This window comes from Puntigrus tetrazona, unplaced genomic scaffold (genome assembly GCF_018831695.1).
Source record: "Puntigrus tetrazona isolate hp1 unplaced genomic scaffold, ASM1883169v1 S000000776, whole genome shotgun sequence".
NCBI classification, from domain to species: Eukaryota; Metazoa; Chordata; class Actinopteri; order Cypriniformes; family Cyprinidae; genus Puntigrus; species Puntigrus tetrazona.
In genome coordinates this window covers 683,299-697,113 of record NW_025048382.1, presented here as the reverse complement: position 1 = coordinate 697,113, position 13,815 = coordinate 683,299, and the positions used below count along the sequence as shown (strand labels likewise).

General features: G+C 42.4%; 2 protein-coding genes across 5 annotated transcripts; one reads left to right on the top strand and one right to left on the bottom strand.

The window, feature by feature from the left end:
• The first annotated feature begins 899 nt into the window (after window positions 1-899).
• LOC122335415 (sushi domain-containing protein 3) lies at window positions 900-4,501 on the top strand. Of its 4 annotated transcripts, XM_043233266.1 has the most exons (6): window positions 992-1,028; window positions 2,410-2,492; window positions 2,617-2,805; window positions 2,886-3,033; window positions 3,271-3,438; window positions 3,826-4,501. In XM_043233266.1, the coding sequence occupies exons 3-6, from the start codon at window positions 2,697-2,699 to the stop codon at window positions 4,028-4,030; spliced, it is 630 nt and encodes a 209-aa protein (XP_043089201.1). In that variant the 5' UTR covers window positions 992-1,028; window positions 2,410-2,492; window positions 2,617-2,696; the 3' UTR covers window positions 4,031-4,501. The 4 variants fall into 4 exon arrangements, with proteins under 4 accessions (XP_043089199.1, XP_043089198.1, XP_043089201.1 ...); XM_043233264.1 differs by lacking the exon at window positions 2,410-2,492 and having other exon boundaries at window positions 900-1,028; XM_043233263.1 differs by lacking the exon at window positions 2,410-2,492 and having other exon boundaries at window positions 980-1,028; window positions 2,587-2,805.
• Window positions 4,502-8,912: 4,411 nt separating this feature from the next.
• Window positions 8,913-12,185, bottom strand: LOC122335464 (ninjurin-1-like). The gene is made up of 2 exons (XM_043233347.1): window positions 11,978-12,185; window positions 8,913-9,055 (listed from the first exon to the last, which is right to left on the bottom strand). The coding sequence occupies exons 1-2, from the start codon at window positions 12,168-12,170 to the stop codon at window positions 8,913-8,915; spliced, it is 336 nt and encodes a 111-aa protein (XP_043089282.1). The 5' UTR covers window positions 12,171-12,185.
• Between the last annotated feature and the right edge of the window lie 1,630 nt (window positions 12,186-13,815).

The window sequence follows — 13,815 nt, the reverse complement described above, 5'->3', positions numbered from 1 at the left end:
AAATCAATTCCGCCCGCCAGTAGGAGGAGCATGTTCCTGTTCATGAGGGAGTCATTGGGATTGAACAGAATCATTTAAGAGGTTGATTCATTCAGAAACAAAACACCGTCTTCTTCCTGTGATATTGATAAGCTATATGAAATTACATACATTTTCTGTCCCCATATCTTGAATTTTGAGATCGTTATAAATGCATTTAAGTGAAAGAACTCTCTAAATGCGCATGCGCACTAGTCAAGACGTCTCTGGATGATGTTTCCAAAATATCTTCCTGTTGAGCTCTGCAGGCACCTGCTGGACTTCCTCTTTCTGTGGGCTGTTTGGATTTCATAGACATCTGCGATCTCAAAAGAGATGAAGAAATAAACGCCAGTTCATTCAGTGTGCCTAAGATATCCATCCCATCTTTTATATATATATATATATATATATATATATATATATATATATATATATATATATATATATATATATATATATATATATATATATTCAAAGCAATCATGTCATATTACACATGGCTGTTTGAGGGGAAAAAAAACAGCATTGTTATTATTATTATGTGTTACGCTTTAAGTAACAAGTAAAATGGCAAGATATGAGACTTTAAAACTATGAAAACAATCAATGTTAAGCGTTCGTTGTGTTATAAATGAACATTTATAACCCACTATAAGTAAATACTGTCACACATTAAAGCTGTTCTCGTGTATGTTCACGAGACAGGCTTCATAGAAAGTGTTACCAATTAAAGCCACTTGTTAAAAGTAAGACTTAAGATTAGTAAGACTCAAAAAGCCCGTTGTTTGTATCATTTTACAGCTTAAACGCCGATTAAAGGTTGTATGTTGAGTCTCAGCAGAAGACGCCGCTAAGCCGCTACAGGACGCGTCCTCCTCAGAGGCGTCTAATGCTCGCCCCAGACTGTGTCTGCGCATGCGCGGCGGCCGCGGAACCCGTTTGAATGGCTTTCATCGGCGCATCAGAAGCAGGGATGGGGGACTGGAGCAGGGTCCACAATCACACAGGTAAACTCAGACACCTGTTAGCTTTCAGCGCAAGTTTCTTTTAGAATGGGTAACTTAATGTAACGTGTCCTTGTTACGCGTTACGTGTACTTATTATCGATTGCATAAAAATAAACGTAAGGCGAACCCCGACCATACAGTAGTAGTATGTAGTTTATTATATGACTTAAATGTGCAGTTAGGCTACACGGTAACAACGTGTACGTGTAACATGTTAACTTACTCTGGAAATGATGGCACGTTATGGCTCTTGCTTAATAACAAACTCTAATCCTATTAGTAATTCAATCTGAAGTTGTTAATTGTTTTAGCACAAATTATAAAGAACGACGCTGAGTTTAGAAGAGGTCACAGTACTGTTAATACGAGCATTTAGTGTACACGGAAATATACACTGTACTTACTAGAGCTATTAGTGTGTGTGTGTGTGTGTGTGTGTGTAGGGGAGAAAACGAACTTTTTAGATGCGGTTTCGATGAAGTGTGTGTGTGTGTGTGTGTGTGTGTGTGTGTGTGTGTGTGTGTGTGTGAGTGTGTGCCTGTGTGTGTGTGTGCCTATGTGTGTGTGTGTGTGTGTGTGTGAGTGTGTGCCTGTGTGTGTGTGTGTGCCTGTGTGTGTGTGCCTGTGTGTGTGTGTGTGTGCCTATGTGTGTGTGTGTGTGTGTGAGTGTGTGCCTGTGTGTGTGTGTGTGCCTGTGTGTGTGTGCCTGTGTGTGTGTGTGTGTGTGTGTGTGTTAACAGCAGACAGCACGATATGAGAGCAGGAAACGCGTCTTTTGTAAATGACAGCGGTTCTCTGATCGGAAACACGCGCTGCGCTTCAGCCGTCTTCCTGTTTCTTTCTTCATCTTGTGTTTTTTTATATTTCAACTTGAGGTTGACTCATGCCGCTATAAAAACATGTACGCTGCTAGTTTTTATTGGGGGTTTTTTCGTGGAAAAAAATAAACACACACACACACAAGTTCATAAAGTATAAAAGTATGAAAGTCCTATCCCTGTTTTGAGAAACTGGGCTTTAAGTGATGCAGGCTGATCTAGAAATGATCTCTGGCTAAAATGATTAGGTGAGGTGTTTCTAGGCAATTCAGTGATTGCTGATAAAGTGCACAGAAGATGTCTACCCAGCGCTTGCAGCATGCCACACACCTGCTTTAGTTTCACTTCTCACTAACAATCTGCACACAGACATCAGTCTTTGGCATTTTGGATACTTTTACTCTGGTCGAGCCTTTGGTTATCTGTATCTTCTACTTTCTACTTTCCTAAACTCTTGTTTTTGATGATGAATTAGAGAGTTTAGTCAGGTTTGTAGAAATGTGTCTCAGTAATGGATGTGAATGGGAGAGAGTACAAAAAAAAAACATCTCAATAATCCACAGCGCTCCGGTCCATCAGTGAACATCTGGAGAAGACTGAAGATCCAACTAATCCAGCATTAAGACGATTTTAATATCTATAACAGGTGATGGTCATTATTGGATGGCCTGGAGTGCTGTGGATTATTGTTATGTTATTTTCTCTCATTCTGAGTCATAGCTAGGTTTCTTTCGGTCCAGTGATGGCCGTGTTGTTCTGGGCTCACCCAGGTCAGTGCTCTCCGCTGCCGTCTCCCGCGGTCGGGACTCTGAGGCTGGTGTCCGGGGATGGGACGAGCGTGGGCAGCGTGATGAGCCTGCAGTGCCCCTTCAGACACCGAGCGGTCAGCGGCAGCCAGATGTCCTGCGTCTGGAGCAGCAACAAGACCCACTGGAGCGGCGGGACACCCGAGTGCAAGCGTAAGCCTGAAAGCCCGCGTACGACTTCTACGCCTGAACAAACAGCTTTCCGTTGACGATCTCGCTGTGTGTTTCTGCAGCTTTGTCTCGCTTCGAGGACGGCGGCTTTCGTTTAGCTCTTCTGCTGTCCTTCATCAGCCTAGGCATCATTCTCATCATGAGCCTCATCTTCATCACCTACTGCCTGCTGAGACACGTGAAGCGCGAGGAGAGGAGAAACCAAGAGAGGTGAGAGACGGACTGAGCTGTGAAACCATTCCACGTCGAGTCCCCTTACTTTAGTGTACTTCAAATGAGAAACAAATACTTGTTGGTTGGAATATTGCAAACAGGCCCATATATCAGCAGTGAACACTCTCTAAAACACTGTTTAAATGTTGTGAGCAAATCAGAGTGGACCTGATTCAGGTCTCTGTGAAGGAGGTCAGGTAATGACTGTAATGGGCGTTCTTGCCAAATGTGTAGGGCAAGAAAAAGTGGAGCTTCAGAGTTCTGGCAACAAATAGACGTTGAGGGTGTGGAGATGGAGAGAGAGGTGCAACACAGTCAGAAAACCACAAACCACAACAACAACAACAACAGCGGCAGAGGAGAGAGAACGTGCCTCTACAGTCACGGAGAACGTCCCTGCAGGTACAGATATTTTACTCTAGACGAGTTTGTTTCTTCATTAAAGCAGATGTAGAAAAAATTCGCTTTACATGCTAAACCAATAGTGTCTGAGCAATGGATGCTCCACAGTGAATGGGTGCCGCCATTCATCTCAAACATCTCAATAATCCAGTCCAGTCCACCAGTGAACATCTGGAGAAGACTAAAGATCAAACTAATCCAGCCCTGAGATGATTTGAACTAAAATGCCACAATCCATGATAACTCTTGGATACGAAACATTGCACTTTTCTTTTCGAGTCAACTGTTCCTTTAAAGTAGTTTTTGCATGAAATGTAACGTTTGTGCAAAGCCAGCATCGAAGTTTTTACTGACAAACTCTCCGTTTGCGCCTCGTGTTCTTCACAGGTGTCTTCATCAAGGGAGCATCCATCCGTCCCAGTTCTCTCTGACACCCGCCGACTACCTCACAAACACACACACGGGTCCCGTCGGCGGCCCCGGTCCCGCCGCGGGGGACAGACACGTCTTCCGGCCGCTTCACGACCCGCTCTGGACCCGAGCGCACCTCTACAGCCCTCGTCCACCGCCTGGCCAGACGATGTCTGTCTGAGCAGCTGCTGAAGACCTCCACTGAGAACTGGGGTTTTGTTGTTAGGTCTTTTTGGACGATTGTGCTAATCATTTAACATGCTATTGCACCTGATACCGTGAGTAACTGAGCTGGATGTTTACATGCAGTGTGTCTCATTCCCTTGAAGAAAGCAGGAGGACAGGGCCATGTCTTAAAGGACCCCGATGCTTGATGCTGTCCGTAAGACAGACAACAGAAAGACAGCAGCACAAGTATTTTCACCTAAGGTCTATTTTAAATATTTTCAAATCAACCAGCTCAGAATTCTCTCATTTAGGAAATTGCGTATATATGCTTTATCGATGCACACTTGAAATGATCATTATATCCTCATGGAAACAAAGTCTCAACCTTTATTTTTGTACACAAACTAAAAACCAAAGCATGCTTTAAAATGTTGAGATGTCCCATGTTGGTGCCTCGTGAATAAAAACTGAATACCACGCTAAAGCAGCATGTCATGCAGATTATTAAACAGTGCACTTTTTGGTTTGGTTTGTTTTCTGGGAGCACTGTCCTGCAACACCAAGCTCTTCAGGACTGATACAGGTGAAACCCTGCTGGGAACTCAGGGCCCGAGTCAAGAAACACTAAATTATAAGGCTCCACTACACACCTACTATATCTACATCATCTTTCCACATTATATCTACATTATCTTTTTTAAACACTTAATGAAACCATCATTAAATCATAAACCATATAGTCCCATTTTTTCTATATAATACATTTTAAATCATAGAAACGGGAATATTAAGTCAGACACAGTGTTGTTGGTGGTGAAATTATTACAGACAATAAAACACATTAGTCCAAAATGTCAGGGGTCCAAAAATGTTTCACAGGATTGCGAACACATGATTGACGTCACCGTTAGATGTGATACTACATTTCCCATAAAGCTGTTGGTCACCGGATGTGACAGGAGTTCATAAAGAAACAAGGGGATTACCTGAAAGTGATGCACTGGCATAATATCGGGCTTTCTATTCGTCCTTTCTTCTGTCTTTTCTCTGATATAGCCTGGTCGTCCATCAGTTATGATCATGTGTATTCAGCCGAAAACATAAGATGAGGGCGAGATTTATCATACAATACATATAATTATATTCAGCCTATATTATATGTATGTTCTCGTTTAGATTTATTTATGTATATGTAGGTCTTAGTATAGAACGAAGTTTTTTTTTGTTTTTGTTTTTTGAGCAACTGGGATTTTAATAATCTCAGGCTTATTTAAAAAGTAATCCTCTGAATCATTTTTGACTCTTGACTTTGTGTTTTATTGCCGGTAATATTTTCCAACACCATAACAGCGCATCTGACTTAACATCCTGTTTCCATGACTTAAAATGTGTTACCTAATAACAACGTAATGCAGACTCACAGGACGATCAGATATTTGCTAGCATAGACCAAATATTTAATTTTGGCCACCTTTTCGCAATAGAAATGCCTATTTAATTTCTTCAGCAAAAACATGGACATCACAAGCCTTACCAAAAAACATGGTGAGACATAAACAATGTCTGTGTGGGAGAAAAAATGAATTATGATATATAGTGCAGTGGATGCTATTCTGTTTTTATTTAAGCTCCATTAGTTTTGTTGAGGACGTAAAAGTCCGTAAATAGGTCTACCTTTTTAGCGTATGCTAATAATTATAACATAGAATGACTTTGTCTATTGACACATTCATATTTTTATAAATGAAAGCACAAATCTTCTTGTAACAGAAATAGCTGTAATTCGCCCTGTATATATATATATATATATATATATATATATATATATATATATATATATATATATATATATATATATATATATATATATATATATATATATCCCCCCTTCGCGCCCTTTAGTCACGTGATCTGCAGCAAACGCACGCTCTTCCGCTTTTGGCGAGAAGAAGAAACGAAGCGAAAGAAACGAGAAAGTATGCGAGTTATCAACTTGTTATTACTCGCCTTTCGCTGCTACATCTGGTCTAACATGTAGTGCTGTCATCTTGTGGTGAAACTGATATATTTTAATAGCCACCCCACTTGAGACCATCAAATCAATCACACTGTATTAATAAAATCATAACTTGGGTAACTTTTTTTTGAGAGAGAGAGAGGGGCCACAACAATACTATAGTACTCTCCTGACAGCTGTCCTGTCTTATTATTCTGAGCTGCATCAGACGCTGCATGTTTCTTAGTCGACAGTATAAGGATGAGGCAAAAACCAAAATTGGGGATACCATGGCACAGAACCATTAAATGAACATTTTGATGTGACATGTTGCTCTACCCTTTAAAGCTTTAAATTCTGTATGATATTAGTACTTTTGAATACTATTTAGGGTGGATAGGAGAGCTTTCTGAAGGGCTTCGCCGGCACATCGCCCTCGAGAGTGATGGGATGTATATTTCAGGAGAACCTTCACACCTGGTCTGAAGTCTCTCAGGATGATCTCTGATCTCTTCTTCTCCTGTCCCTGTGAAAAGCTCACTTACCCTTTCTATGTAGTCCTGTGAGACAGAATTCAGTGTAGTGACATAGGAATGAATGTTCGTTTGGTGTTTCTTATGATTAGGGACAAAAGCTGGATTGTATTCAGAGACTGAAGAGGTTTGTGTATTTATTATCAGTTCTTCTAGGTCTTCTAGATCTTGACTTCTGGCCACCAAACTGGCTTAGCATGCTATTGCTTAGGGAACGCATAAAAAATGACTCTTTTTGAGTCTATTGAGGAGATGGCTGCATTAAGGTAAGCGATCTACGGGGCAGCCTCTGACTAAGACCTGGACTAGACCAGATGTGTCGTGAGTCTGTTCTCTAAGCGACCCAGACTCCTAACGAACGATAAGTCCAAACTAGGAAATATTATAGTTAATTAATGATCCAAATTTAATCACAACTAAAGGGATCAGCAGTTACATTTAAATAAATATAACTAAAATCACGAAAGATTGGAGTCAGATAAAATTATGTAATAATGTATAAAATAATGTATAAAATATGTATATCAATTTTTGAAGCACACATTCAAATGAGCAATAATTACTGAGAGTCTAAATGTAGAACTGTAGAACTGTATTGAAATAAATTGAGTCTGTGTCTGTAGATGTACTTCATACCACCAGAGGTCAGCATCCGCTTTATGAGCTGTGTGTGTGTGTGTGTGTGTGTGTGTGTGTGTGTGTGTGTGTGTGTGTGTGAGTGTCTGTGTGTGTGTGTGTGTGTGTGTGTGTGTGTGTGTGTGTGTGTGTGTGTGTGTGTGTGTGTGTGTGTGTGTGTGTCTGTGTGTGTCTGTGTGTCTGTGTGTGTGTGTGTGTGTGTGTGTGTGTGTGTGTGTGTGTGTGTGTGTGTGTGTGTGTGTGTGTGTGTGTGTGTGTGTGTGTGTGTGTGTGTGTGTGTGTGTGTGTGTGTGTGTGTGTGTGTGTGTGTGTGTGTGTGTGTGTGTGTGTGTGTCTGTGTGTGTGTGTGTGTCTGTGTGTGTGTGTGTGTGTCTGTGTGTGTGTGTGTGTGTCTGTTTGTCTGTGTGTCTGTTTGTGTCTGTGTGTGCGCATGTGTGTGTGTGTGTGTGTGTGTGTGTGTGTGTGTGTGTGTGTGTCTGTTTGTCTGTGTGTCTGTTTGTGTCTGTGTGTGTCTGTTTGTGTGTGTGTGTGCGTATGTGTGTGTGTGAGTGTGAGTGTGTGTGAGTGTCTGTGTGTGTGTGTCTGTGTGTGTGTGTGTGTGTGTGTGTGTGTGTGTGTGTGTGTGTGTGTGTGTGTGTGTGTGCGTATGTGTGCGTGTGAGTGTGAGTGTGTGTGTGAGTGTGTGTGTGTATGCAAGTTTACACAAATGGATAATTGTGGCCTTTTGACTGAAACATTTAAGGACCACAGATGGTCACATTTATTAATAAACTGCTCTGAAGCCGAAGTGTGCATGTGACTATACTACAGAACTTAATGTAATGCTCAGGTTAGGGAAAAAAGCGTATCTCTGGACCTTGCGTTTTTCTAGGAGATTGGATGATAGACATGAAGGCAGTGAAAATGAAATATCTATTGACTCCTGAGCTCTCGGGCCCAGTTCATCACGGCTCGCTTGCTTTCATCTATTCATTTTCATAAATGAAACAAAACAAGGCACTCTAGAAAAGAGAGACAGAATTGATTTAATTCTATAAAAACCCCTTCCCATGCTTCACCATTGGAAAACAAAGCATATCATTTTCATTATTAAGCAGAGTCAAAAAGAATCATAACCATAAACAAAAGCACATCTCGTAAGAGCGATCTTCTCTCTTTCTGCGCTCATCAGTGTGGATCGTCTATCCTACGAACTACAAATATATTTCTAATCCTGATATAACACACTTCTGTGTTTCATCACACGCTCTCAGGAGCTCCGGCATTTACAAAAACCCAATGCTAACGTCATCTGTGTAAAATACGATCATTTTGTCAAGCTGAAAAGTCGTAGCTGTTGAACTACAAAAGCTAGTAAAAGGCCGGAAAATATTACACAAGATATCACAAATACGTAAACATTAAACATGTAACGAGCAGCCTGTCATCCAGCATTATGATCCGTTCAGCTTTTAGAGTCAGGAACGTATTATTATTTTCTGTTGCTGTTGTTTTTGTTAAAAGCTATTTCAGCAGCTGCCCGAAATACGACGTTATCAATAATTCACGGCTGAAATGGGGTGTGCTATGAAGACAGATGTTTTTATAGGGGACAGCTCTCTGCCTGTTGTTTAATTGTCTGTCAGTCCCACAGAACTTACCCATAATGCCCTGCTACAATCACACGCAGCTGATTAAGCCTTCTAAAGCGGTGTGTGTGTGTGTGTGTGTGTGTGTGTGGAGATCTGGTGTCACGCGCCTGCATTGGGCCGCTGAACTCCAAACGCAGTGATGAAGACATTGATGACGACGATGATGAAGATGCAGGCCGTGCTGATGTTCTCTAAGATGTTCAGCCTGAGATGTTTCTGCTCGTCGTTCAGGTTCCACTTCACTGCAACCAGCAACGATAAACACATCAGCTCTGAACCACACAACAATCAACCGTCTCTGTCCTGTTCTCAGCCCGAAGACGTCACAAAATGACGTTTCTTTTAGATTTGATGCTCGCTTCAGCTGTTTGAGTGACGAGCGAAGACGCGTTTAAGCAGTCGAACATAACTAATATTATAGCAACGGTGTTTTAAATGTGCTTCGTTTAGCAAAGAGATGTTAGAGAGTTTTGCATTGTGTGTTAGACGTTTTGAAAGAAGAGGCAGAGTAAAGAGTCTCAGGTTGAGCTGGTGGAGGTAAGCTCGCTCAGATGCTCATCACGGATTAGATGCGGTCTGGCAGGACGTAAGTGCTCTCTGCTGATGAGAGACACATTATCACATTACCCCCCGAGCAGTGACAGCAGCAAACAGCCTTTAATCAGGAAAACACCCTCTCTGTCCGCTGGAGGTCAAGCACGTACGAGGATTGTTCTCATAGAAAACATGCTCAAAGAACATTTTCCCCAAAAGATTTCTCTCACGGTCCAGAGACTGTGAGTGTGTGTGAATATGAGTGTGTGTGACTCATGACCCTGTGAGGGAAGCGCTGGGAAAAGATCAAATATACCATGATTTTGAGGACTGTGGTCGCTGTGAATGAAAAAAGTGTTGAATTTTAAAAAATGTGAAATTGACAAATGTTTGTCTGAAAGCAATGAGAAATGATTCACAGTTTGGTCACATAGACTTCTGTGTCTCTGAGTGTGTGAAGAGTTTTGAAAACGTGGCTTCGGTATTGAACAATGCTTGTTAACAAAAAAAAAGACTGTTAGAGAATAAATAGACATAATTAGTTAAAATGAATGAGAACTTAATAATAATGATTCGTTTTTGGGCAAATGAATGCAGTGTGGTTATATTTAATTCCTTGTAGACTTTCATGTTCAACATCCTGTGGGTGTGGCCAACAAGACAATTAAAGACTACATTTAGAATTGTGTGTGTGTGTGTGTGTGTGTGTGTGTGAGTGTGTGTGTGTGTGTGTGTGTGTGTGAGTGAGTGTGTGTGTGTGTGTGTGTGTGTGTGAGTGAGTGAGTGTGTGTGTGTGTGTGTGTGTGTGTGAGTGAGTGTGTGTGTGTGTGTGTGTGTGTGTGAGTGAGTGTGTGTGTGTGAGTGAGTGTGTGTGTGTGTGTGTGTGTGTGTGTGTGTGTGTGTGTGTGTGTGTGTGTGAGTGTGTGTGTGAGTGAGTGAGTGTGTGTGTGTGTGTGAGTGAGTGAGTGTGTGTGTGTGTGTGTGTGTGTGTGTGTGTGTGTGTGTGTGTGTGTGAGTGTGAGTGTGTGTGTGTGTGTGTGTGTGTGTGTGTGAGCGTGAGCGTGATGGAGAGACTGCCTGTGTGTGTGTGTGTGTGAGCGTGAGCGTGATGGAGAGACTGCCTGTGTGTGTGTGTGTGTGTGTGTGTGTGTGAGCGTGAGCGTGATGGAGAGACTGCCTGTGTGTGTGTGTGTGTGTGTGTGTGTGTGTGTGTGTGTGTGGGCGTGATGGAGAGACTGCCTGTGTGTGTGCTGAGAGGCGGTCAGATCACGCTCGGCTGGGTCAGAGAGGGTCAGCGGGTGCAGATGCGAGGCTCTGGAGGGTCAGGGGGAACGGGAAAAAGCGACAGAAGAGGAAAGACAGGCAGAGAAAGGTTCTGCTGATATGTAGGTCAAAGAGAAAGCGAGAGAGAGCGAGGGGGTGTATTGTGATGCCATTGTCATGAGCTCCTCTAATCCCAGATTCACACTGAGCTTCACAGAGTGTTCCTGAAGCAGACCTGTGCTTACGGCTTCACTTTACTGAATGAAGCAGTGCCTGCTGGGATACGGAGAAGAAACGCCTCGTGACAGTCTAGATGTTAGTCATATAGGACTGAATATAGGACTAAAATGGTTCGCCTGTCTTTCATAGCTAGTCACTATAGCAGGTACTGTATTTCTAACAAAAAAGCTTTTTTGGACACAAACTATTCATTTGAGTTGAAACTGTTTTAAAATTTAATCTATTTTTTATGTCATAATCCCAACAGTGTACGAAACAATGGTCCTGGCAACAAGACACACAGTGTTACAGGACCACTAATACTGAGGCCCTACTGCTTTGAATGTGTGGGAATAACACTGTAGCTCCTGTGCTCTATCAGGTCCTGTACTAACTGCTGCGTGTCCTGGGACTCCTTGCTTTCCAAGATCTTCTGTGTCCACAAGGCTCTGTTCACTCCAAACTCTAGCTAGGCATCGATCCACTCGATCAGTACGCCTGAAGGCCACGCCATGTCCTCCTGAATCTCTCTGTTCAGACTGACGCTGATAAGTGTTACAGAACTGACATAATGTTTTCTTGAGGTTGATGCGGTTAAATCTTCCACTGCCAAATAAAAAGCCCTCCGAGTGTTCGATAAGTAATGTTATGATAGGTTTCGGACTTTTTCAGCAGATTGAAAACCGCACCAATGACAGCTTATTGTCGTCATGCCAGTGTTTCTTCTGCAAATATTCCACTGATCAATGGCTGATAGCAATTGTTAAACAGAAATAAGACAATGGCCGTGAAGTCTAATCTATATGACACAAGCCAATAGGTCCTTGAAGTGTAATCTCGTACACTTTGCAAGCCATGGCCAATCATATATCTACGGACACCTTCCTCCTCCCCAGCTCCACCTGTCTACCTCTGTCACAGTGGGCATGTTAGCAACACGTCTAGTTCACTGTGCGTTAACATGCTTAAAGTAGTCATGACTGAATTACTGCCGGTCCTAGACTAGATGTTACACCTACGCCTGTCCGAAGATTTCAGAAGTATATCTGAGAAAAGGTAAGTCAACAAAGCTAAAGGCAAAATTAAGGAAGTGGGAAGTAAACACTGAGACTTGCTGTATGGCAGGTGTGTGTGTGTGTGTGGTTCACCTATGAAGATGAGCAGGATGCCCACTAAGACTTGCAGGCAGAGCGACAGGCTGATGAGTGTGATCAGGGCCGGGTACAGGGTGTTTTGGGGCCCCTGCTCCAGCACGGCCTTCAGCTGCGAGGCGTTAGCCATCAGCAGAGCCACGTCCAGCATGCTCTCCGCCGCGCTCTTCTTATTAGCGTAGTGATTCATGTTTAGAGGAGCGCGAGACAGGCCCAGACTGTGAGGAACCTGACCACAGAAACATGGAGAACATGCTGAAGCCAGTATTACACTAATCCTAGACCAACTAACAGCGGTGGGAAGGTCCTAGCTTATTTCAATTATAATAAGTAGTGTAACTAATTCGAGTCTTTGTTACTTTTTTGAACTGTTAATCATTTTAAAACACCTAAAGCAGGTTTGGTGAACCTTACAGAAGTGCTCCACACTGATTACTGTCAGACTTTCAGCACTTCGGTTAAGATTATAATTTCATTTTAAAGCACAACCACAACAAAATAAGACTTCAGTACCTCTTTTTACTATAATTGTGTGTTTAAATACCGAATAAAAATGAAAAGATATAGTTTATTAGTTATGATACAGAAGTAAACAATGCATAAAACATAATCTGACAGAAGAGTTTCTGGTGTCATGAAGTACCATGAAGAATAATGAAGAGAGAGGGAGAGAGCTCTTCTCTAACTAAGGACTCAATTACTGCTCTTTCTTGTCTAGCACACTCCGCTGGAGGATTTGCCCTCATCTAAAGATCCAGGTTGTTTTCCTGGACCTTCCTGAGAGAAAGACTCGCTATTCTTCACAACCGAGCAGTAAATAGAAGAAATGTTTCGGTGCTGGATTAGTTTCAGTCTTTAGTCTTTAGTCTTCTCCAGATGTTCACTGATGGACTGGAGCACTGTGGATTATTGAGATGTTTTTATCAGCTGTTCTGACGGCACCCGTTCACATCCATTACTAAGACGCATTTCTACAAACCTGACGAAGAAACAAACTCATCCTGATCTTGGACAATATTTTTTTAGCAAATCTTATTTGTTTGGGTTAGCTGTTCCTCTCGGTACTCGTGCTGATACCCTTCCTCCCTTCCGTCTCTCTTCTTCTGTCAGTATTGTCTGCTGACTGTGCAGTCAGAATGACTCCTCACTCTTGATCTGAGGATGGCTGCGCTCCAACGGCTCATCGATCCACCAGAGAGAAATTACATTTCCCTGATTCTCTACAGAGCTTTTAGTTACACTGCTCACACACACACACACACAGACCCTAAAGGTTGTACTCTCAGAGCTCCCAACAGCACAATCTGTGGCCCAACTCAACTTCAGTGCACTCAAAGTCAACACACACACACACACACCAGTGTTGTATTGACTCTGCCCACAGAGAGACAGCAGTTAACCACACCAATCACTCATCATAACAACTGGAAAGATTCAGCTCGATCCAGCACAGCCACGCACACACACACACACACACACACACACACACACGCATTACATAAGAGACAGTGACAGCTCAGATCACACTCCATCCCATAAACGAACTGGACTTCCTCCTGCTGTTTATTCAGAGAAGCTCTTTTCCTCAGAAAACTACTTTCATTGGATATTCCTGCACTCCTGCTCTTAGAGGCCTGAGATGAAGGTCATATTGCAATAAATGAATATCAAGAGAGGAATTTTGGCTCACATGTCTCTTACAAGTGTTTGATTCTGTCTGTTTCTGGTCTCAGAGGCTGTAGAAGGAAAGCTGAAGTCTGATTGAGCAGTCGTTGAGAGCTCTGGTGTATATGATGAGTGTCTTAGTGTCTGTGACCCACCTGCAGTCCAGGAGC